This window comes from Sorex fumeus, unplaced genomic scaffold, assembly GCF_029834395.1.
Source record: "Sorex fumeus unplaced genomic scaffold, SorFum_2.1 ptg000063l, whole genome shotgun sequence".
Lineage (NCBI taxonomy): Eukaryota > Metazoa > Chordata > Mammalia > Eulipotyphla > Soricidae > Sorex > Sorex fumeus.
The window spans coordinates 71,478,725-71,501,722 of NW_026606120.1; the positions used below are offsets into that span (position 1 = coordinate 71,478,725).

The following is a 22,998-nucleotide window of genomic DNA, read 5'->3' on the forward strand; positions in this document are numbered from 1 at the left end:
AAAGAAAAGCCTCTTGCTCAGCGCCCCTCGACCTCCAGTGGCTTCCCCCCATCCAGTGAAGCCCCCAGTCAGACCCCCACTCGGTCTCTCGACAGATGCAGGGTGCATAGGCTCCCCTCCCATTGAGGTTGGGGGCGCTGTGGAAGACAGAATCCTGGGCAGAGGTGAGAGGCAGCACAGGAGGGGGTACGCTGGGACCCCCAACTTCTGAAGAATTGCGGGGATGGCGCTCTACCCCGCACCCCGACAGGCCCTCGGGTGGCGACCAGAATCCCCCCCCCAACACCTCCCTTTCTCGGGTCCCGGAGGGAACCAGGGTAGGAGGCGGTTGCTCCGCAGGAGCCCTATGTAAATCCTGGTCTTGGGTGGGTGGGGAGGGGGAAGAAACGGGGAAATAAACCTCTTTGGCTGGAGTAGGGTCCGGGTGAGCAGATTTCCTTATCCGGGAATCGCAGGCGGGGCGGCCATTGGCTCCGAGAATCACGTGGGTCCCTAACTTTGTTCACTTGACAGTAAGTAGGAGGGCTTTCGGAAACAGGAAAACGAGTCAGGGGTCGGAATAAATTTTAGTATATTTTGTGGGCAATTCCCAGAAATTAATGGCTATGAGTTCCTTTTTGATCAACTCAAACTATGTCGACCCCAAGTTCCCTCCGTGCGAGGAATATTCACAGAGCGATTACCTCCCCAGCGACCACTCGCCGGGGTACTACGCCGGCGGCCAGAGGCGAGAGAGCAGCTTCCAGCCGGAGGCGGGCTTCGGGCGGCGCGCGGCGTGCACCGTGCAGCGCTACGCGGCCTGCCGGGACCCGGGGCCCCCGCCGCCGCCCCCGCCGCCCCCGCCGCCGCCCGGGCTGTCCCCTAGGGCTCCTGCGCCGCCGCCCTCCGGGGCCCTCCTCCCGGAACCTGGCCAGCGCTGCGAGGCGGTCAGCAGCAGCCCCCCGCCGCCTCCCTGCGCCCAGAACCCCCTGCACCCCAGCCCGTCCCACTCCGCGTGCAAAGAGCCCGTCGTCTACCCCTGGATGCGCAAAGTTCACGTGAGCACGGGTGAGTGCGTGGGCACCCTTCCCCCTCCCACCCCGGCGCTTTACACCGAAGGGACCGCGAAGGCTGGGGGGGGGGGGGCGCGGGGGAGAAGCTGGGGGAAGCCAATTGTCCCCGCTATAAACTCGCCATTGCGGGAGATTTACGGTCGCCTGTTTTCAGAGCCACATAATTACATCCCCCATAAATTTTTATGGCCTGGTGGGCCATGCGCCTTTGAAGTCGGTCCCCCATCCTCTCGGCCATTCTCACCAGCGACTTTTTTCGCTAGGGAGCTGCAGTCTCAGTGAAGTTGGAAGTTGGGGCGGGGTGGGGGAGGAGGAGAAGGAGGAGGTAATCTGTATTTAAGCAGAAAGCTGAGTCAACTACCAGTATTTATCCCCCCCCCCCCCCCCAATCCCCTCCTTTCCTCTACTTGGGCTCCTAGGCTCAAGAAGTGGGCAAAAGTTTTTCCTGGGGGCAGGCACTGCTCAGAATCTGAGCAGCGAGGGTGGAAAGTCACAGAAGGAAGGTTTCTGGGAAGCCCCCCTCCCCATCTCGCTCGCCCACTTCTCCCACACCCGGCCCCAGAACGGGGAGGGGTGGGGTGGGGGGGAGTAAGGGGCACTTAAAAATTTCCTCTCTCCCCACCCGACCCCACCCCTCAAACGTGACACCAGGATCAAGCAACCCTCTAAAACTTTGAGGTTCCCTTGCTTCCTGGGGTCCCCGCTTTCTCCCCTCTTCACCCCACCCCCTCTGGTGGAAGGAGAGGTTAAGGGAGAGGGAGGGAGGGAGGGAGACTCGGGTGGAAGAAAGGGCCCTGCCTCCTCCCTTTGGGGCAATAAAACTTTCTCTTTCTCCCTGTCTCTGTGTGTGTCCAGTAAACCCCAATTACGCCGGCGGGGAGCCCAAGCGCTCGCGGACCGCCTACACCCGCCAGCAGGTCCTGGAGCTGGAGAAGGAGTTCCACTACAACCGCTACCTGACCCGGCGGCGACGGGTGGAGATCGCCCACGCGCTCTGCCTGTCCGAGCGCCAGATCAAGATCTGGTTCCAGAACCGGCGCATGAAGTGGAAGAAAGACCACAAGCTGCCCAACACCAAGATCCGTTCTGGCGGCACCGCAGGCGCCGCAGGAGGGCCCCCGGGCCGGCCCAACGGAGGCCCCCCCACGCTCTAGCCGGGCGTCCAGAACCTTGGGGTGGGGGTGGGTGGAGAGCTGGGGGGGCGGGCGGGAGGGGGTGTGGGAGGAGACCTTGAGGCCTGGGCCCCCCAAAAAAAGCCAACCTACCCGCCCCTCACTTGATCTATTTACACGAATAAACGCAGAGGAGAGGGAGGGGAAGCTTTATTTATAGAAATGACAGTAAGAAGCCGTGGGAGATTCCCCCCACCCCCACCTAAGCAAGGTTCAAGCCTCTTGCTTTCTTCCTTGCAAAAAAAGAAGAAGAAGGAAGAAAAAAAAAAGACAGAAAGAGCAATAGGAGGAGGCCACACTCCTCGGTTTCAGCTTTGGCGAAGATGGATCCACGTTTCATCTTTAATCACGCCGGGCCCGGGCCCATCTGTCTTGTTTACTCTGCCGAGGAGAGGACGGGCCTCGGTGGCGACCATTACCTCGACACCCAGCTAACAAATGAGGCCGGCGCCGCGCCGCCTCCGCTGCTGCCGCGGCTGGAAGCCGGCCTGGATTCTCTTTCTTTGTCCCCCATTTCTGCCACCCAGCGACAGCACCCTCTGACTGCCACGTAGCGCAGTGTGTTGGCCACGGTAACAAACACGCACACCACCTTTCAACCCCCTCCGTAACTGTGTGGGGGCCACTGACTGCTCACCCCCTCAGCCCCTGGGGTTGGTTGGTTGGAAGGGGTGAAGGGGTTACAATGACCCTCAGAAGCGCTGTCAGCAGGAAGGGAGGAGGAAGGGTGGGAGAGGCTTTGGCCTTCTAGGAGCAGGCAGGGAAACTGAGTCCCAGACCAAAAGAGAGAGCAGGAGGGCCTTCCTCTGGAAGGTCAAGCCAGGCAGGAGGAGGGGCCACCGAGTTGGGAGAGCTGGGTAAACCCTTTGCCAATCTGGAGCCCGACAGCCTTCTCCTCCTCTGCCAATGAATGTGAAACTAGGACATAAAGGTTGCGCCCCTCCCATCACGGAAACGGTGTTGTGGAGACCTTTCCCATAGTTTATTATTGTTGCATCGATTATTATTATATTATAATTATTTTATTATTAATTTTATGTCCTGTGTGTCCTCTCTCCTATTCTCTTTCTGACATTCCAAACCAGGCCTCTTCCTAGTTCTGGGGCTGCCTGAGTCTAGAACCCTTTGGTGTGAAGATGTGTGTCCTGTACAGAGTGACAATAGAAATAAATGTTTGGTTTCTTGTGACCAGCATGGCGTGGTTTTTGTTGAAATCTTGGTGTGACGCTCCAGATAGATGCCACCCAGCATCTATGGGAAACACCCCAGTCCCAGGGCCTGGCATTGTCCGTTCTGGAGGATTTCTTTTCAAAGGGTCCTATGGGAATTTCTATCTCACAGGACTCCAAATTGTGGTAGCTGGTTTAGTTTCCTTCTCAGATGGATGTGTTTTGTTGGGGCCTTTTAATTTTTTTCCCTCCAGTCCAAAAATGGATCGAAAGAACTGGAAGGGCTGACTCCAATCCCTAATTGGGGAGGGGGGAATGTTTCATTGTAGGACACAGGAGGTTTAAGTACGGCAAAGCCTTTCATATTGTGATTTATTTGTCATAAGCAAATAAAATGCGGTTAAGCTGTCTCTTTCTAGACAGACGGCTATTTGCTTATTAAAGTTCCAAGCGAGAGGATTCCGCGCGGTCCGGCCTCTTTCCTCCCGCGCAAGAAGGTATCGTGTTCCTCTGAGGTGTTTAAGGCTTTAATGAGTCTAATTTTTGGCACAGATGTTTCTGGGTGTTTGCAGGTTTTCCGAGTATTTTTATATTACAAAGGAGCTAGCCGGTGCCATAGCTCAAACTCTGACAAGCAAATAGATAATCAAGAAGACAAATGGCCTCTTTTGTGAAGCCCTGCTCCTGTATTAATTTTCATTTTCTTTCTCATAGAAAGTATCGAAAGTACGACTGGGGACCAAATAGCTTTCTGTCTCTGAGGTTCCAGTCACCCCTAGAATGAAGTGGGGGAAGGGGTAAAGGGGTTACAATGACCCTCAGAAGCGCTCTCAGACTTCGGTTGCCTTTGTGCAGCACCCTATGAAAAGTTCTAAGTCCAACCTTAAGGTCTCTGGTCCTAGGGTGGCCCAGAGTCCAGTCACCCCACTTCCAAAAAGCTCGGGGACTCTGTAATCTGCCATTCAGTCTTTTTTTCCCCCTTTCCTGTCCTATCTCCCTTTAGAAAATAAAAGTAGCCAACTCCACTTTTGCATGTTTTATTGTGAATTTGGGGGTATTCCTTCGGGTTGCAGCTTTGGGCAGGGCCGGAACTCTGGGGTCTGGGGTCCAGAGCACAAGTAAAGGTAGCGCGGTGGAACTGCTGGTTCAATGAGGCCGGGAGAATCGTGAGACGGGACCTGGAAGGGAGAGCGAGGAGCTTTGTTTCGGTGGAATCGAATCTCGGTGTGATGGGGATGGTGGGGAGGGGGTAGTAGAGAGAGAAAATAGTTCTTAAAAAAGCATATGCCCCCCCCCAATGTCTCTATAGAACCAAATCAAAGCTGCAAGTTGGAAGGTATGAATAGAATAAAAAAAAGATTTCTATGGAGCTTAAAGTTCACAGCCATTCTGTGTAGACAAGAGCTAAGAAAAATGTGAGAATTATACAGAAAACCATTAATCACTTCTTTTCTTTAAATACGTATCCTCTCTCCTTTGTTATTATTCAACAGCAAATCTCTGCAGACCGGCTGTTGGGGGAAAAAAGTGTTAGCCGTCTCTCCCGGATCTGCGAGGGGGAAAAAATTTGGAACCATAAAGTTGAAAACTTTTTTCTCTCAGTTTGGAAGAAGCTGTTCATCATGAATGGGATCTTCGGAGCCAGGGCGAGAGGAGGCGAGAGGCGCAAAGGTAACAAAGCCCCCGCCTGGGCTGGCTTTTTTTTTTTTTTTTGATTGTTTTATGAGCTCTTTTTACAAGGGAAAGAAGAAACATTCTCTCGCCTCCTTCTTTTTCTTTTTCAACTATCCTTGCGGCGATTTTATGGTGGACGCTTGGTCCGGTTTGCTGCCTTTTATGATGACTGATGCTTGGCTCAGAGGGAGCGAGGGGCCGCACCTGGAGAGTGTTTGAACTGCTTGGAACTGAGGTGTCAGGGCCTCTGAAACACCCCAGAGAAGAAATGTGTTTGTGAGGCAGCTCAGAAGGTTTTTCTGGTTTGGGGAATGCAGCGCCTGTGTGCCTGGTGTGTCTGTGTGCCTGCATGCGGCCAGAGAGAAACTCATGTGGCCTCTGTGATCTGAGATCCCGTGTGAAACTGCACCGGGACTGGTGTCCCCTGTGTCTGTTTACCAGTAAAATGTAGCCACTGCTGCCTCCTGGAAGAGTGTACCCCACATCCCGCCCCCCAGTGCTCCAACCTGGGGCAAGCGGGCTGTGGGTGGACTTTCTCAGTGGATGTTGTGTTTTTTCCTTTTTGTGTCTTGCTTGGGATTCTATGCAAATACTTGCAACTCTCCGGGCAGAAAACGGCTCCTTTCATGCACAAGATTTTGTGACGACTGCATCTTTTTTTTCCATTCTGCCCCCCTCTCTTCTTTCTGGTGACTGGGGGTTTGATTTGGTTTTCTTTGGTTGTCTGGATTGGGGGGCTCTGTTCGTCCTCTGGGGCTCTCCTTCTGAGGGGGAGGGAAAGTGGGGTCCAAATGTGCTGGCCCCCTTTCCCTGGGGCTCACTGAGGGTTTGAGGCCTGGCAGCAGAAAGAGTTCATGGAGAGGCCACGTTTTCTAGGCGATTAGCTCAGTATTCGAACCACAAACTGACCTCGGAAGCCCCTTGACCTCCCTGAGACTGGACATTGTGTGGGCTCTTGCCTCCTGCCCAGGAGGGAGGGCCACACCTCAGCAGGGAGGGTCCTTGGGGTGTTCCGTGTGTCCCTCTTCTCCACTCCTTTCTAGGCACCCCCCTCCACACACACAACCCCTCATTTGCTCTCATGGAATTTCTGGATTGTTTTCCTATTGTTTTCTATGGAGGGAGACAAGTTATGGACTTTTCAGCTCCTGAGTGCAGCAGAGGAAGGACGTGGGGGCGCTGGCTGATGTGTCTCTGTGCAGTTCTGGTTCCTTAGACCAGCTGCTATCACCCACCACCTCTAGAGACAGCGAAAGGAGAGATGGGCATCAGGTTAGGGGGATCAGGAACCTCTCCTAAGGAGAGAGACCTCTGCTTCCAGGTCCAGATACTCAGAGACTAGTGTCCAGTGAGGTCGGTTATCCATATCCATAGCCTTTCAGCCCATTTTCTGGTTGGAAGTTCCTTTGTTTAGGGAGCTATTCCTGTAACTCTCATACCCTTCCAATCCCTGCTCCCAGTGTAGATCCTCACAAAACCAGAGCCTCATTACTTCCCTCCTGAGGAAAGAGAAATCTGGGAGGAGAGTCAGTATGTGACCCTGTTTGGACACTTTCAGAGACAGCTCCACCCTATTAACCAGTTCACAGCAACTTTTTCTTTCATAAAATTAGTGGAAAATTTGTTCAGAAGTGGATACCAAATATACAGACAACCTTTCTACAACTGTTTTTTACTTGCCGAATTTTTAAAATCTACACCAGCAGCCATCTGCTTGGTGGTAGGGTGGAGGGGTGAATAAGGGGAAAGAGACAGACAGACAGACAGACAGGCTCCAGCTGGGAAGAGGAAATGCTTCTTTTGGATGCAGACCAGGAGAGACAAAATCTTGCTGGGATATGTGTGGAGTGTTGGTTTGCTTTTTGTAAATTGTCTCCTGACATCTGGGGATTGTCCCAAGCAAGAAATAACTGGTATTGGTTGGTGTCATCTCCTTTGTTTCTCAGTGGCATAATAAAGTCAAGGGCTAGAGCCTCAGTAAGGAAAAGGAAAGCATGCTAGCAGAACAGGCAAGCTGCACTGCTCCTGGGTTGAAAATATTTGGGGTTCTGGGGAAATGTGCACCCACTTTTCCCTAAGGGCAGACAACCAATTGTGGGCCCTCCATAGGCTCAACTGATTAAGATTTGCCAGAGGGACTTTACAAGCTGCTGTCTGTAATGTGACGATTGGGGTCCGACAAAAAGGGAGAGAGAAGTGAAACAATGGAAAAGGAAGGTTGGGGTTCATTCAAGGGTTTCAGTCCCACAGGGAGAATGGGAAAATGCCTTCTTTTCCTTGCTCCGAGACCCCCAAAACTCCAGAGCTGTGTGCTGCTACAATCGCATAGTCTGCTGGGCTCCCTCCTGCAATTTCAGCGGCTGGGCCAGTCTGTACCTTCTTCTGTACTGTTCTTCCCTGAAGTTTCCTTGATCCTCCTCCTTCCTGCCTGCCCAGGTTCTGGCACATCCAGTCCCTCTGGAACTCCCAGAAGCAGCCCGATGCCCTGGGCAGGGTGTCCCCGGGAAGCAGAGGCTGGGAGGGGGGTCTGGTTGGAAAGTGGAGTTGGGAAGTTTCCCAGCGTGAGTTGAGCGCTGACGGATTTGTGATCGGCCATAAAACTGGCGCGTTCAGATTCGTAAATCAATCTCGCCTTTCTCACAGTATAAACGTTCGCTTTATCGGCAGCAAGAAAGCGCTCAGCTCCAGAGCGGGCGCTTGTTTATTTGAACATGGACATTCCCAGGATCCTAAGAGAGTGCGGGCATTTTAACAGAACCTGCCCGCGTGCCTTCATGTCATTTTGCTGTTCTCTTTCTTGGCCTTAAAAATATTTTTTCCTTTTCAGAGGATGCTGCTTTCCCATCTCTCTCTCTCTCTCTCTCTCTCTCTCCCTCTCTCTCTCTCTCTCTCTCTCTCTCCCCCTCCCTCCCTCCTCCCTTCCTCCCTCCCTGCCCCTTTAATGGAGTGTTTTTCTTTGGGGGAACATTTTTAGTGGATTTTGGGGACCATGGAGTTTCAGGGAGAACGATGTCGGCAACAGGCTGAATTCAATACCAGTCTGTGTTTTGTATCTGGACAATCAAAGCCGACTGTCCCCCCCCCTCCACCCTCCCCTACAGAGTCTGGCCCCAGTGACAGGTCAGGAGGGAGGCCAGGATGACCCAGTGCCCTGGCAGGGGTCATGCTGCCCCCTCCACCACCACTCAAGGGTGTTGAAATTTCTTCCTGGATTGTTAAGGCAGCTAGTTCGATCAGAACCTTCTTCTCACCGAATTGCTTTTGGTTTTAAATCTCCAAGCCTTGATCTGCTGGTATCCTCTCCTTGCCCCACCCCCCTAGCCCCTGGGGTAGGGATGAACTCCCTATCCCAAGTTAGAATTGTTTCCCCCTATTTTCCCTGTCTGGCCTGGAGGCCCCAGAGCTGCTGAAGATAAGGCAGGGAATGAGCGAGGAGCAGCTGGGGCTTCTTGAGGAATTTCTTTTCAGCTTCTTGCTGCTTTGCTGGGCATCCCCCCACACACATTGTGGCCCAAGACTGACTCAACTTGTAACTCGGTTGGCTCCTTCTGGAAGCTGTTTGCAGGCCTTAAGGACATTTTTTATTTGAATTTATTTATAGTTGAGGTGAGGGAATCTTGTGTACATTTCTCTCTCTAGGTCATGGGATGAATTTCTCCCTTAAATCTTTTAATAGGCACCCCTCCCCATCTTTCCTCCATTGATCAGTTTCCATTGTCTGCAGATTGGAAGCAGAGGGGACCAACACCTAGGAAATAGGGACTCAGGGTCGCCTTCAAAACTTCCGTTTAAGCTCCCCCCCTCCTCTAGTTTGCATTTCCCGTTGTCTCTGGAGGGGATGGAGGGACAGCGTCTGACCTAGGTAAAGAGAGACTGAGTGCCCACTTCTTTTGTGTAGAACCCTTAGTGTGGGTCTTTGTTTCCTGAGTGCTGCCTGCAGTGTATTTGCTCGGCCAGTAGAATTGGGCTCCCTAAAATAGTAACAACATAAGGATAAAAGTCCCCCTTGTGGTTATTCTCAACTCTGGTAGTGCCAGAGACATTTCTTTACTCTGTTTCTCTTCTGCCCCTTCAAAATGTGTCAGAATAGATCCGAAAGAGAAAGCCAGAAACCTTAGTCCTTACACACATATATGACAGGGACTTAGGAACTGGTCCCGTTAGCAGTGTTGTTGGCTATTTAGGAAAAGGGGAGTGGGTCCCACTAAAATAAATCCCCCATGAGTGAAGAAGAGAAAGGAGTGTGTATATGTGGTGACTGGGGGTGGGGGGGATCTTCATCTTAAAGGCTGCAGAGAGAATGGGAAGCTTGGGAAACCAGGGGCTTGTAGAAGGGCTCCGCGCCCACCCCACCCCCAACCCCAGACGCCCCTGCAGACTATTTCTGCACCTCCATGAACTAAGCAGAAGCAGGAGAAGAAGGGAGAGAGGAGAGGTGGGCTCTGGGTAAGTGTGTATCTGGGGGTGGAGTGGGAGTTAGAGAACTGTGTGTATATCCAGGAGGTATAGCTAGGAGTGTGGGAGAGAGAGAACTCGCTACTATTCCATTGGTGGGTCGGGGGGGAACCTCTTTTGCAGGAAAATTTCTCCTCTTGAAGGGGAAGGTCATAGTGGTCCTTTGAGCCTGAAATCGAAAGACCCCCTTCCCCCTCCTGGTCACGTGATTCATTAAATAATTAATGCCGAGGTTGCAGAATAGATATGTATTCGTCAGGAAAATCGCAGGCTCGGTCTCCCTGTTTCTGACGAGCAATTCAACTGTCCTTTGAAAAACAAGCCTGTACCCCGAGAAAAAAAAGAGAGGGGGAGAGAGAGAGGGAGAGAGAGAGAGAGAGAAAGAGAGGGAGGCAGCAATAAAACAGCCCCGCAGCCGGAGCCACACCGCGGGCTGGGGTATTGTAAGTAGAAGGGGTTTCTCACTACCTACCGCGTCTTCTATGTCCATGTAAATTTATTGTTTGTTATTAATGTTATTGTCGTAAAATGTGACAAATAGCCATCTTCATTTCCTGCCATTTCTCTTCACACGGTGCTCTGTGTGTTTATACCCATTGAGGCATTGCATAGAGATTTTAGGAATATTCCTCTTCTCTCTCCCTCTCCCTCTCCTCCAACCTTTTTCTTGATTTATAGCAATATGGGTGTCAGCTTCTCGGCCGGCGTGCCAGTCATTGTGTGTGTGTGTGTGCGCGCGCGGACGGACGTGTGAATGTGAGCGCCCGCGTGTGTTTGTGAGTGAGTTGTGTTGTTTATGGCCATGTCTTCGATAAATCATTTCTCACGGAAAATGATGTGGAAGCTGGGCTGTTGCTGCGGCCGGGAGAGAGTCGCTTTCAGAGGCACTTCCTCCCTCGCTGCTCTGCTCCCAGGAGTTGGTTATTTCAGACGATTTACAGTAATATATCAGCAGTTAATATGAAAGCTCTATAGCTGGAGGTCTTAAATTACAGCATCTGTGATTATCAATTAAGGCAAGATTTGTATAAATTTGGTAAACCAGAAATGCCTCATTGGCATATAAACCTAGTCAAAGACCACGACCTAATATAAAAATTATATTTGCGAGCCTGAGAGAGCCAACATTCTTGCAGCAGCAGCAGCAGAACTGAGCTCTATTTCTCAGTGCTTTCCCTCCAGGAGTCTGCTCTCTCTGACTCTACTCCAGCCTAGAGCCAGGAGTCCAGCTCTGAAGGCAGCAAGAGCTGGGGGAGCCCAGGAGAGGTGGAGGCGAGGGGCATATGCCCACAGTTGGAGGCAAAGATTTTTTGTGATCGATGGAAACCAAATCTGAGTTCTCTGCACTGGGACCGGGAAGGAGAAACTCCGTTGAGTGCGGGGCAGTCTAGTATATGGGGACTTCTGTGGAAAGCAATGCTGAGGGGTGAGAAGGAGCTATCCAAATTGGGGAGGCAATGGAGACAGAGGGTGAAGGGCAGGGAGAAGAGCTAATAAACTCTGGCTCCCCACCCTCCTGGCTAACAAAACAAGGAAATGAATTCACACCCCAGTAGCCTTCCTTCGACCTCCTGAAACAAAGAAAGTTTCCTCAGCAGTAGGGGACTCTGTGTTTGGGGGTGAATACAGGGGAAAGTTCTCTAAGTTTTTCTAGAAAAGAAATGTTTTGAGAATCAGGTGTTTCAAAAAAGTTGGAGCATTTTCCTGAAGTTTCCCTTCCCAAGAAAGAGCACATGGGGTACAGACTACTAGGAGGGGAGAATTGAAAACTTTTCCCCGGGGTCTCTGGGTTTCCTGTGGGGTGTGGGGAAGGTCTCAGTCTTTCCCCTTTATAAAAAATCTGCTGGCGTGGAGCAAGTCAGGATGGCTTCTGGGAACATTCTGCCCTGCACCCCAAAGTTGTGATGGATGAAGAGCAGAGGGCCAGAACCTTTGCCAAGTCCTGCTCTGGCTCTTGGCTTTGCCTTCCCGGGCTGGAGCTCAGCCAACTGACTTTATTGCCACTATTATCTGTGATATTTAACTCTGTCTGCTAGTGTAAACCTTTGAGTAAGAAAGTGAGAGTGATGCCCTTGCCCAGGTGTTAATTATTCATGGCATCAGTGTGAGTGGCAGCTTAGGCCCAGCCCTGGCAGTGGGGTGGGCATTGGCTCCCAGGAGTTCCTCAACAGGGCGCTGAGCACTCCTGTCCTTGCTAACAGGCCACTGGACTGGGCAGGTGGTGGGTGGTGGGCAAAATCTTCCAGTGGGGCAGTCTGGGTTGAAAACGGTTGAGGGAGAAAAGGAGGCCAAGATCCTACACTGGGTTGTGTGTGTATGTCTGGGGAAGGGGGAGCATTTTCTAGCTTGGTCAAAGGAACTGGGGAGAGTCTGGATTTGGGGGCAATTTTTGCAGGGCCTGGAGGTAAGGGGGGTGTGGGAAAGGCTGGGGAAGCCAGCAAGATACTTGAAGAATAGGGGGCCCCATATAGATAGTACAGTGGGCAAGGTGCTTGCCTTGCACTTGACTGACAGGGTTTCAATCCATAGCACCCAAGATGGTCCCCTGAATGTTCCAGGAGTCACCCCTGAGCATTTGAACCAGGAGTAAGCTATTAGCTTACTCAAGGCCCCTTTCTTGAGTTTTGGAGAACACCCCCATACACACAAAGTGGGGGAGGCAAGTAGCTCCTGTGCCCTTATCTGGAGAGTGGGGTCTGTGTGTGATGTCCTGGAGAGGGCAATCTGGCCTCCAAATACTGCTCTGGAATTTTTAGGGCAAAGTCCTGAAATCCTCAAGGAAGAAAGGATTACTTTTTCCTTAGGAAAGAGAAGCACGGGGCTTTTCTGCCTCTGCCTCAGCCCATTTATTGGGGAGAAGAGACAGGGGGACTAAAAGAAGCTGAAAACCCTACCCTTTGGGACCAGAAAAGAGGGAGTCGATGCTGCACCCCTGTCCCTGTGTATCTAACTCCTCCCTCTTCTCTACCTACACTCCTGCTGCCTCTGTGATGTGGAAGCCCAGTCCCCCTCTTTTCTACTCTTTTCTCTCAGCCCCCTTCAGGTCTTTGTCTCTCTAGCCCTGTGGATACCCCCTCCCCTTCCTTTCCCCAACTCACACAGACTCTTCCCCAGGAGACAAAAGCCCTGAGACCATCTCTCTCCACCATTAGCTTTTCTTTGCTTGCTGGCCCCTTGTGAGGCCTGATTCTCTCCATCAGACACATAGATCCACTTCTCAAATCAGTAAATTTGCGAAGACCATGTGTTGTTTTAGATACACTAGACATTTGTTTCTTTTAGCCATGAAGTTCCCTGCCTCTTGCCAGTTCCACACACAGGCAGGCAAGCCCCCTCCTCACCCATGTGTTTTTGTGTTGGTCAGGGGATGGGTTGCAATTTGATGGAAAGGGGTTGAGGAAAGCTTCTGACCGTCTTCACGAATTCTTCTCCACTCTCTTGCCATAACCTCAATAACGGACCTTGTAGCTGCCAAGAGGACTGTAACACTGTTATGGTTAGAGAGTGTGGGTAGGAAAGTGAGGGGCCAGGGAGCAGGAAAACAGAGATCACTGGTGAGAATGCCAGTGCTGGGGTCTCTCTCTGGAGTGTGGAATCAAGACTAGGCCCAAGGAGAGGATAGCAGGGAGAGTGAGTGGAGATGAAAGGCAATCAGAGCAGATGAGAGACTCTTCTAGGGGCTCTGGAACTTGGCGTGTGTGCAAATACACATGCACCGAGTTAAGTGAGAAGGAACATGGAAAGGAAATTGCTCAAGGTGGGGGCTCTCTGTAGAAAAGAGTGTCTTTCTGATAGAAGGGTAGATTCCCTCTCCAAGAAAGGACTCAAGATCCTTTGGGACTCTGTAGTGCCCCCGAGGAGGAGAGACGCAGGCCAGTCAGTGAGCCCAAAGGTTTTTCTGGAGACAACCCTCCCCCCACACCCCCAAGCCCTCTGCCAGGCTCAATTCAGAGGCACAGAGAGACAGAGTGAGAAGACAAAGGGAGAAAGGTACGGAGAGGCAAGAGGATTGGATCAAGAGTGGGGGCAGGCACAGAGGGGAAAGGGTTGGGGGTTCTGGAAGCTCCTTTTTTCTATGGCAGCTGCCCCAAAGCTGATGCCAATCCACAGGCCCCTGTGGCTCTAAGGGCCCAGAATGGGGAGATCCAAAAGCAGCCAGGAGGCAACTGGGGAGGACCTGAGATGGCAAGGAAAGGCCAGGATGTCCTGGGCATGCCACTCTCCTCTGCCATCCTCAATAACTTATATTTGGGACCGCCCCAGACAGAATTAAGGCCTAGATGGCCTTAGCTGGAGTCTGCTCCCACCTGAACCTTAGGGCCTGTCTTTCCCTTCCTGGGTTTGGTCGTCTTTCCCGTTGGGGATGGGAAGAAGGGAACTGGGGGGGGGGGCTCAGAACTTTCCCTTTCACCTCCAATCCACACCCTCCCCTAACCCCCTCGGAATGGATGCGACCCTCACTAACCTCCTCCTTTCCCCATCTTTCAGGAAAGAAAAGGAAAAGGGGCAAGAAAGTTGCTACAAGCCTAAGCAGCTTTAGAAAACTCCAGGAAAAATGGAAAAGGCAAACCACTTCGCCTTCCCCGTCCCTCCCGTTGTCCCCCTCGCCCCTCGCCCTACTCCCTGCGCCCCGCATCGCCCCCCTCACCCCCGTCCCGTCCAGCCCAGAACTCTCTCCCTTCCCCGCCCTGCCGGGCCGGACATATGGAACCCATTTCGCTAGTGACATTGAAGAGCCGCCGGTGCGCCCGCCTTCCGCCATGGCGCCCCCGCACCCCCCGCGCCTCGCGGGCCCCAGCCAGTCGCTGTGCCTCTCGCCGGGCCACTTGGCCGGTTCTCAAAGCCCCCAACCCCGCGCTCCGTGCCCAGCCCGCCCGGCTCCCCGCAGCCGCGCGCCGGCCCCGGCCGACGGGGAGCCCCGGCTCCTCCGGAAAGGGGCGCCACCCGCGCCCCGAGTGCAGCATCCGCGCGCCTCGCCCGGCCCGCGGCCGCGAAGGGCGAACAAAGCCGGGGGCGGGGGCGGGGGCGGGGTGGGGGCGCGCTTCCGGGCGGCTCCCCGGGCTCGGCGGGGTGCTCCCGGGCGGCTGGGGGTGAGCGAGCGGGATGCGGCCGGCCGCGGAGCCCCAGCCGGGGCCCACCGACTCGGGCCTGGCAGTCGGCTCCCGCGCGCTCCCGGCTCCCGGCCGCCCGCCGCTGCCCGGGCCCTAGCGGGAGACGCGCACAGGTAAGCCGGGACGCCTGGCTGGGGCGAGAGCCCGGGGTGGCCGCCCCGCAGGTCTGTCTCCTGGTCCTGGAGAGTTTGGATCCAGAAGACAAAGGTGCGCCAGTCCCGAAGGTGGGCCGGGGGGCCGAGCGGGGAGCGGGAGTCGGGCGCGCTGGGCAGCGTACGGGAATGCGGGGCAGGGCAGTGTGCACCGATCGGGGGTAGGAGACCCGCTCAGGAAGGGTGGAGAGCTTTCCAGGGGAGGCGGGGGCTGTGCTTCCAGTGGGAAAGGAGAGGGGCATCTGCTGGTGGACGGGGGCCTCCTGCGCCCCGCTCCCACCGTCCAGCTGCCACCATGGCCAAGCCGTTTAGCACCTAGAGGGTTATTTGAAGACGAAACTACAAGGGCTTGCGCTGAGGCCGGGTGTTAAACTGAGAAGGTAGAAGAGTGGGTGATTTATGGCTTCGGAGAAGCTGTGTTTACTCCCTGCCTGCTCTGGAAACCAAAAACCAAACAGAGTAGAGGCGGGAGAAGCCCTACTCCTTCCAGAGGGAGTGATGCCAGGTTGATTCTCTGGGATTTATTTTCCCAGATGTGGGGGAGAGGGTGGGAACTGTCCGTTAGCTGGCTCAGAACGTGGTGAGTCTGTGGGAGGCGGTGTGTACCAGTCTGCACCTCTTAGAGGTGTGTTGGGAAATTGTGCACGTGTGCCCAAGTTGGGGTGTGTGGGTGCAACACTGCTTTGGAAATAGGCACCCAGGGTGCCAGCCCAGAGGGATAGTTTTTGTTCCCACTAGTTTTGGACACACTTTGCTACCCCTGCTCTTACTTCCATAGCGGTGCTCCTTCCCTCTTGCCTATGGTTTCTTGCCTCCCACAGTCACGCGTTGTAGCGCCCACATGGCCTGGTCTCTGGCTCTTGGCCTCTCAGTGCCATCTGCCCACGCAGCCTGGTCTTCACTTTGAACCTTTAACTTTGTCTCGGGAGATTGCGGATTGTATTACTAAATCTGGCTGTGTGGGACGGGGAAGAGAAGAGGAGCAAAGGCCCGAGATGGTAGGAACTGTCCTTTGGCTTGAGGCTGGACCCTGCAGACTTGAGTCCCATCATTACAGCTCAACTCCTCTTTCACCCCCATCTCTGCTGGGGAGGAAGACAAGTGAGCACAAAGGAAACGAAGTCAGAGAACTGGTGCTGCCGATGGGGGTGGGAGAAAAATATTTTGGCCCCCAGATAGTTATTTCCGCAGGCCAACTGGTGGCTCTTGCATTTCTGTCCAGACGCCTGGCTTTGCCTGGAAATTGTTTTGCATTAAATTTTCTCAGCCGCAGAATTATCTTTCCTCGCCTCCAGCTAAACTTGCATTTTTCCACCAGACACTTGGGCCCCGCACCAATGAAATCTGAGAGGAAGCGGCTGGGCCCTAAGTGGCCGTAATTTAATTGATTTTATCATAAATCATCAACTTGATGAAGAACCCGAGGTTTCAGTGAAGTAAATTGATATTAATGGGAGTTTCTTGAAATGCAAACTCGCAGTATTGTTGGGGCATCTTGAGCTGGGGAGGTGGATTACATGTGTCCCAAGAGCGGAGTGCCTGGACCTGGCTGGGTATGCACAGCTTTTGGGGGCAGCTGTAGGCAAACCGGGTTATTTTTGGTATGGGGAACTAACGCAGAGAATGGAACTTTGTTGGGGAGGAAACCTTCTGACTCCACTAAACTCTGGCCATACTGGGAATGTTGGGCTCTAATGGGGGGCAGTGAGGAAGGCTGGTTTTTGGACTGAGTTGGGGGGTCGGGTGAGAAGGCCAGGCAGGCACAATGGTTGCATTGACTCCTGGTTAAAAATTGCCAGGTTAAAGCCATTCTCTTCTAATTATACAAATTAATTATTTACTGTGCAGGTTGCTGTCCAAAAGTAGCTTTTTTGATTGGCTGATGAAGGCAGGACTTCCCCTCACCCCCCACTCACACACAGTAGATCAGTTAAAACTGAGTGTGCAAGCCTCTGGGAGACAAGAAAGACCAAGACTGGGGTCAGTGACTGGTGTGTCAGTATTTTATTTCTATCCCAAAAGGAAATATTTACATCCCCAAAATGTGGCTGTCAGGGTGCCCATCATTGTCTGAACTCAGTTTCTTATTCCTAATTGTTGCTCATTTTACATCATAGAGAATCAGGAACTGGGAGTCCAAAAAAAGGGGATCCATAGAGATCACTAAAGTCCAACCCTTTCCTTCCTCTCAAATGCTTTACAGAAGAGGATTCAGAGGCCCAGCAGTGTCTTGCCTCTGATCACATAGCCAATCCAGACCATCTAGAATTGAATCCAACCTCCTCCACCCCCCACTGCCCAGAAACCATCCCCCTGCCCCCACACCCATGATTGCAATCCTGAAGGTTCTGGCCTCAGTTTTCCTATCTGTTGCAATGGCAGGATTGGGTAGGATGTTCCCAGAGTCTCTCCGGTTCTGGCCTTGAGGAAGGTCTCTGGGACTTGGCAGCAATGCCTTTCTGTGTTCCAGGGTACCTACCTGGGCCTAGAGTCACTGTAGGGTTTTTGGCTTACAGCAAGTTTGTATGTGCTCAGAGCAGTGGGCGGCTTAGACTGGATCTGGAAATCCCTTGTAATCTGGACTTTTCCTTCTTTCCCCATATTCTATTCAGCCAAGCCCAGGCTGAGAGCAATATTTGGGCTGGGCATTTGGAGGTTTCTTAGAAAGAAGGGGTTGGGTCTCACAGAGCAGGTGCTCCCTGCCAGGTTCCCTGCAGAGGCTGAAGTAGAGTTGCTGTAATTCATGATGTGGCAGTTGACGCCCCTTTTAACCCCAAGCGAGAGACAGAATGGTGGGTTTGGAAGTTAGATTCTAGGATGGCAGACCAAGATCCCCATCCTCCACCCTCAGCTGAGCCCGTGGGTTTCATCTTGCTGGAAGGGCACCTCAGCTGTGCCAGGGCTTCCAGGGCTGGAATCTGTAGGTTACTGACCCCTTCCCATACTTTGCTCATACTTTCTGTCTCCTTCCTGAACTGGGGAGAAGATAAAATTCACTAAGTGTGGGTGGGGGCTTCTCAGAAGTTGTGGGAAGGAAGAGTTTTTTGAGGAGCAGAGAGGAGGAGGCCAGAGAGGTGAGGGACAGTGTGGTCACTTCCCAGACTCCTTGGGAAGTGTGGTTGGAAGTATGAGTTCTAGTAGAGGAAGTGGAATGAGAGATGGAAAATAACTGTCTTCGGGTTCTGGAAATCAAATTCTCAGACTTGATAGTCCATTTCCTAAAGTCTCATTCCAAACACTGTTTTGAAGGAAAGAGAAAAAACAAAAGGGCTAGCAGGCTGGGACCCTGGCCCTATTCCATTCTGACACTGAATTTTTATATTTGGAGGCAATTTTAAACGCCTGCTGCTGATTGGTCATCAGTATGGTGACTTATTGTCTGCTAAACAGAGGTCACTGGGAGAGAGACATCCAATCTGTCAGGAGGGATCCGGTAGTTGCTCATGTGGGCTGGACCCTAGCTCCTCTCTTTTGCCCTTCTGCCTCCCTCCCCTTTTTCCTCCGCCCCACTCCAAGATTCACTTTTCTGCCTCTTGCCTTCCCGACCCTGCCCACCTTTGTCTTCAAATCCAGGGTGGGATTTGCCAGGCCTTGCTCCTAGAGGAAGTGGGTCCCCTGATTCCGAGTGAGCTCTGCCACCACCAAAGCTGCCGCCCACCAGCCCAGGATGGGTTGGCCTTTAGACTGGATGCCCGCAGTCCCCGTAGCCTTAGCAAACCTTCATGTCTGCCTTGGTCGTCCCTGATGCCCTCAGAATGATGCCTGGGGTTGGGGGCGGGGGGGGGGAGAGTACAGCTCCATTGGGTCTTCTTCAACCTTAGAGGCCCTTTTCTTCTTTTGATCCCTGTTTCTGAGAGCCAGGTCTAGACTATCCACCCAGCTGGCTGGCTGACTGGCTGTCGAATGCCCAGTCCTCTTCATGTTGGCCCTTTGTTCCCTCCAGGCTCCAACACCTTAAAGGAGGAGGGAGCTGGTCACCCAAACTCCAGTCTGTGGGTAGCAATTCCACTTTATACCCTCCAGCTTTGACATCTTTATTAGTTGTGAATAAGAGGTGAAAACTCAATGCAGGGGGGGGAACTTTTACAGGTTGCAGCCCCAAAGTTGGGCTGTGACACTTGAGAAGTGTTGGGGACCAGGGAGGAGGAGGGTGGGATAGGTAAAAGCCTGGCCCAGCGTCCAGTTCCTACTTCCTCAGCGATCAGGCAGGTTTTGTAAAACTGGGGTAATTTGGGGGACTGGCTGAGCTAGGGGCCTCAAGGCTGATATCAGACATCGATTTTAACATAGCCAGGCTGTTTGTTTTGCCAGAGAGGAGAATTTTCGTTTTTTCTTGGATGGGATTGAGAATGGGGAGAAAACTAGCACTGCCTTCCCAAGTCTTAAAGAGTGGCTGCCCAGGTATTGCCCAGGGAGAGGAAAAGGGCTGCTCAGGGTGGTGCTGGGTACAGACTTGGTACAGGTGTGGAGGGAGAAGGGCACTGCCCATCATCAAGAGCTCAGCATGAAAACAAACTTGGAGAAAGGAATGTCTACACCAAGTGGGGGGCATTTTCTCTCCTTTCTACCTTTCCTATTGATTTCTTCCTTTCTTCGATCACTAGCTGGTCTTAGCTGGTCTCTTGTGTCTTAATCTTTCTCTTGGTTTTTCGTTTTTAGTTCCCCTCTCACCTACATGCACACACAGAGCAAGCTGCTCAGATTTTCCTCCAGGAATCCAATCTGAAATTACTCCTGCTCTTCTCTCTCTCTAGTCTGCCCCTAAATCAGACTTCAGGGAGGACAAGCCCCTGCCCTAGGTTTTTGGTCCAGATCCTAAAGTCTTCCCTCAGACCTATCTAGTATCTCCCACCCCAGGCTTCCAGCTGATTCTTCTAACTACCCTATCTTTGTCTCCTAAAGTTCGGAAGAGTCCCCAGCGTGAAGCAGCACCCCAAAAGCCATGGGGGCTCCTGCCTTTTCTACCACCCAAACTTCTTCCCCACCTCAACCAGGGCCAGCTCGCCAGCCCAAAACTCCCCAGAAAAGGAGAGGCAAGAAAGCAACCAGACTGAAACGGAACTGAGCCTTAAGAATCTCAAATGTACTCCCCCAGTTCAGAAGTAGTTAAGAAACCCCTCCCCCCAACTCCACTTCCTACCGCATTTGGCATTTGGGGGTGCATGTCCTCTGAGTGTCTCCTTCAGACAAGCTTTCTTGTTCCCTAGTTCTTCCTTTTATTTCCACCAACTGTGCCCCACCCCTTGTCACCAGCAGGACTAGGAGTCAAGGAGTCCCCAGAACTGGGTGGGGTGGGGTGGTGTTCCATCACTGTCTCTGGAAACCTTCACCCACAGCTAAGCCCCCTGCAGGGCAGCCTCCCAGCTGCAACTTGCTGGGAACCCTCAGCTCTAGCTGTTCCTAAGGCAAAGCCCTGTGTCCCAGGAACCACCAGGTTCTCCTCAGGATTTTGTAGTGTTCTCCAGAAGCAGAGAGGAACTCCAGCTGGGAGTGCCCTGGTGAGTGGGATTGCACCTTGGCTATGTTTGGGGAAGAGAGGAGAGAACAGACCCAAAGGTGCTGATCCCCTTATGCTTCTGCAAGGAGCTGCCTCCATCCAAGGAGACCTGGGGTTCAGCTCTGTAGGCCTCTACCCACTCTCCTAAGATCTCAGGGCAGACTTCTTGCAGCCACATATTCAGAACCCTAATAGTTCTAGTTCTCTTTGAGAGTTCTGTCTGAAACCCCTACAGTGGATCTATTATCACTAATAAATAAACAGAACAAGTGACTCCCAGTAACATTCCCCCCAGCCTCCCCCCCACCTCCATTTTTCTGTCAGCAACACTCCAGGCAGGCTGACTGGTGGTAGGTTCCTTGAGCAGTTATAGGAGACACTGTGTTTGGTATCCCTCTTGCTGGAAGGTAGGAAGATCTCCCCTGCTCCCCTTGTCTCAGGAGGGTCCTATGAAGTTGGTTGCTGAATCCCAGGAGCTTGGTTTAGAGGGCCTGCAAGAAGTAAGGGCTGGAGGGGCCAGAGAACTACTTGGAGAGTAAGCCCAAAGTGTGTGTGTGTGGGGGGGGGGGGCGAATAATGGAGGGTGGGAGAGCTTGGCCAGACTTCACCAGCCTCTTCTAGGAGGGAGATGGCAGCTGAAACCGTCCTCACCTTTGTTCTCCTAGTCCTGGCGCATCCAGATGGGAGAAGGCAGAACCAGGCAGGCTAACCAGGAAGTGAGGGTAGTAGCTGGCGCTGTCTATTCCTCGCATGCATGAGAACACATTTTCCATACCGCTTTTGTAAAAAAAGAACCCGGGCTGCTTTCTGTTTTATCCCCTATACCCTGAGTCAGCAGATAGTAGAGCTGCAGCACCCCTGCTTTTGGAAATGGCCTGGTGTGCTTTTTGTCTTTTGCTCTTCCCCACCCCCCGGCCCAAATCTGCAGACACCTACATTCTTGGCTCCAGTCTTCCTCCTACAGGCCTCCCAGCCTTTCCCTGCCCTTCTCAAACACACCCGAGAAAAGTTTCACTTTTGTCCTTAACATTTATGCCAAGACTCGTAAATCTTGCCAAGCTAAGACAAACAAACAGGTTTGTTCTGAATAACAATAATAACTATCCCCCATCTCTTCTGCCACTGCACTGAAAATAAAGCCATTTTGCTAGTTCTTCTGATCTTCTTAGAAGTACAAATGTCCTTCTCACCTCCTAGTCCCTATGCCTATCCGGAGGAGGTGAGAATCTTCACAGAAACTTCTCCCTGAAGTTCTTCCAGACTCTCTTATAGCCAGCGGGTCTCTGGGAGCTCACGCTAAACACTAAATCCTCCTTTTGTCACCCTCTCCTCTCTGCCTCCTCCAGTCTCTCCCCCCCCTTCTGCCGGCCCCCCCACCCCACAAGATGTTCTGGGTTTTCAAATAATCACTCACCGCTTGTTGTCTGTTCTCAAAAATAAATAAGATAGGAGAGGGTTAAAAAAATTAGAAAGATCTGGCCTTCCCCTTGAACCAGGTGGAAAATTGGGCCCGGAGGTTGGGGGAAAGTGAAGAGGAAGAGAGAGTGTGAGGAGAGAAGCAGCGGAGACTGGGGTGTGCTGAGGGAAGGAGGCAGAGCAGAAGGGCGGGAGACACACGGCTACTTGCATCACGTCACTACTTTTTTTATAAGGTCCTGGGGGGGGGAACGCCCAGTGTTCCCACTGCGAATGAATGCTGAGGGGCACCCAGCATCCCACCCCCAGGAGAGGCCATAGGCCTCTCTTCGCCACTTCTACAATTAGCATAATGGCTTAGTAGTGGGGTGTGAGGCACTGTGAACTCCGTTGCTTTTCTCAGCTTTGCTCTTCCCACCACCCCCCACACTCCCCCCCACCCCAGCCCTGCCAAAATCTCAATTAAAACATTTACCTGTTCTTAGGGAAGAAAAAAGAAAAGAAAACAAAACCTCTACCTTCTTCCTTTTCTCAATCTTTTTTTGGGGGGGGGGGCATTGAAAAATTCCCCCCTCCCCCATCACCACCATCACCTTCCCTCCTTATCAGGCATCTAAGCTTGCTAAAGGGGGAGAGGTGTGGGGGGGTGTGAGCTTGTGAGTGTGTGAGTGTGTGAGTGTGTGTGTGTGTCTGTGTGGTTTTTTTTTTTCCCTGTGCAAAAGCAGAGGCCATTGTTACGGAGAGTAGGGCGTACCAGTCTTATAGGGCAACACTGTGGCGGCTTGGCCGTGCTGGAGCCCGGCGCTGGATTCTCGGGGAGCTGAGCCGCCCGAGCACCTTTCGGTCTTCTTCTCTTTTTTTTCCCTCTCCCCCAACCCCTCCCTCCTGCGCACCCCCGCTCCTAAGCCGAGTGAATTGAAGCGGACGCCGCGGCGGCTCCTCCGGCCGGTCTGCCCCTCGGGCTCCCCAGCCGGGGTGGCTATTGGGGGGGGGGGGGCGACGCAGCTTTAAACAGTGGTCTTTTTTTCCTTTGCCTTCAAGGAGGGGAGATTTCTCGCCTGCCGCTCGCGCTGGGGCTCGATGTGAATATATATTATGTCTGCCTGTTCTCCCCTCGTCGGTGGCTAAGGTAAGCTGGACTGAAATAGGCTATCAGTTTGTGAATGGCGGAGAGTATGTCTCAATGATTTATGGCCCATATGACTCCAATCTCGGTTCAAGAAGAGTTCACAAGCTTTAAGCTTCCTTCCACGCAGCGACTCTCGCTCTCTCTCCCTCTCTCTCTCTCCCTCTCTCTCTC

At 52.8% G+C, this 22,998-nt stretch overlaps 1 protein-coding gene across 1 annotated transcript; it reads left to right on the forward strand.

Moving 5' to 3' along the window:
• The first annotated feature begins 599 nt into the window (after positions 1-599).
• Positions 600-2,206, forward strand: HOXB4 (homeobox B4). Its single transcript, XM_056126669.1, has 2 exons — positions 600-1,047; positions 1,908-2,206. Exons 1-2 carry the CDS (start codon positions 600-602, stop codon positions 2,204-2,206), a joined length of 747 nt encoding a protein of 248 aa, XP_055982644.1.
• The last annotated feature ends 20,792 nt before the right edge of the window (positions 2,207-22,998 follow it).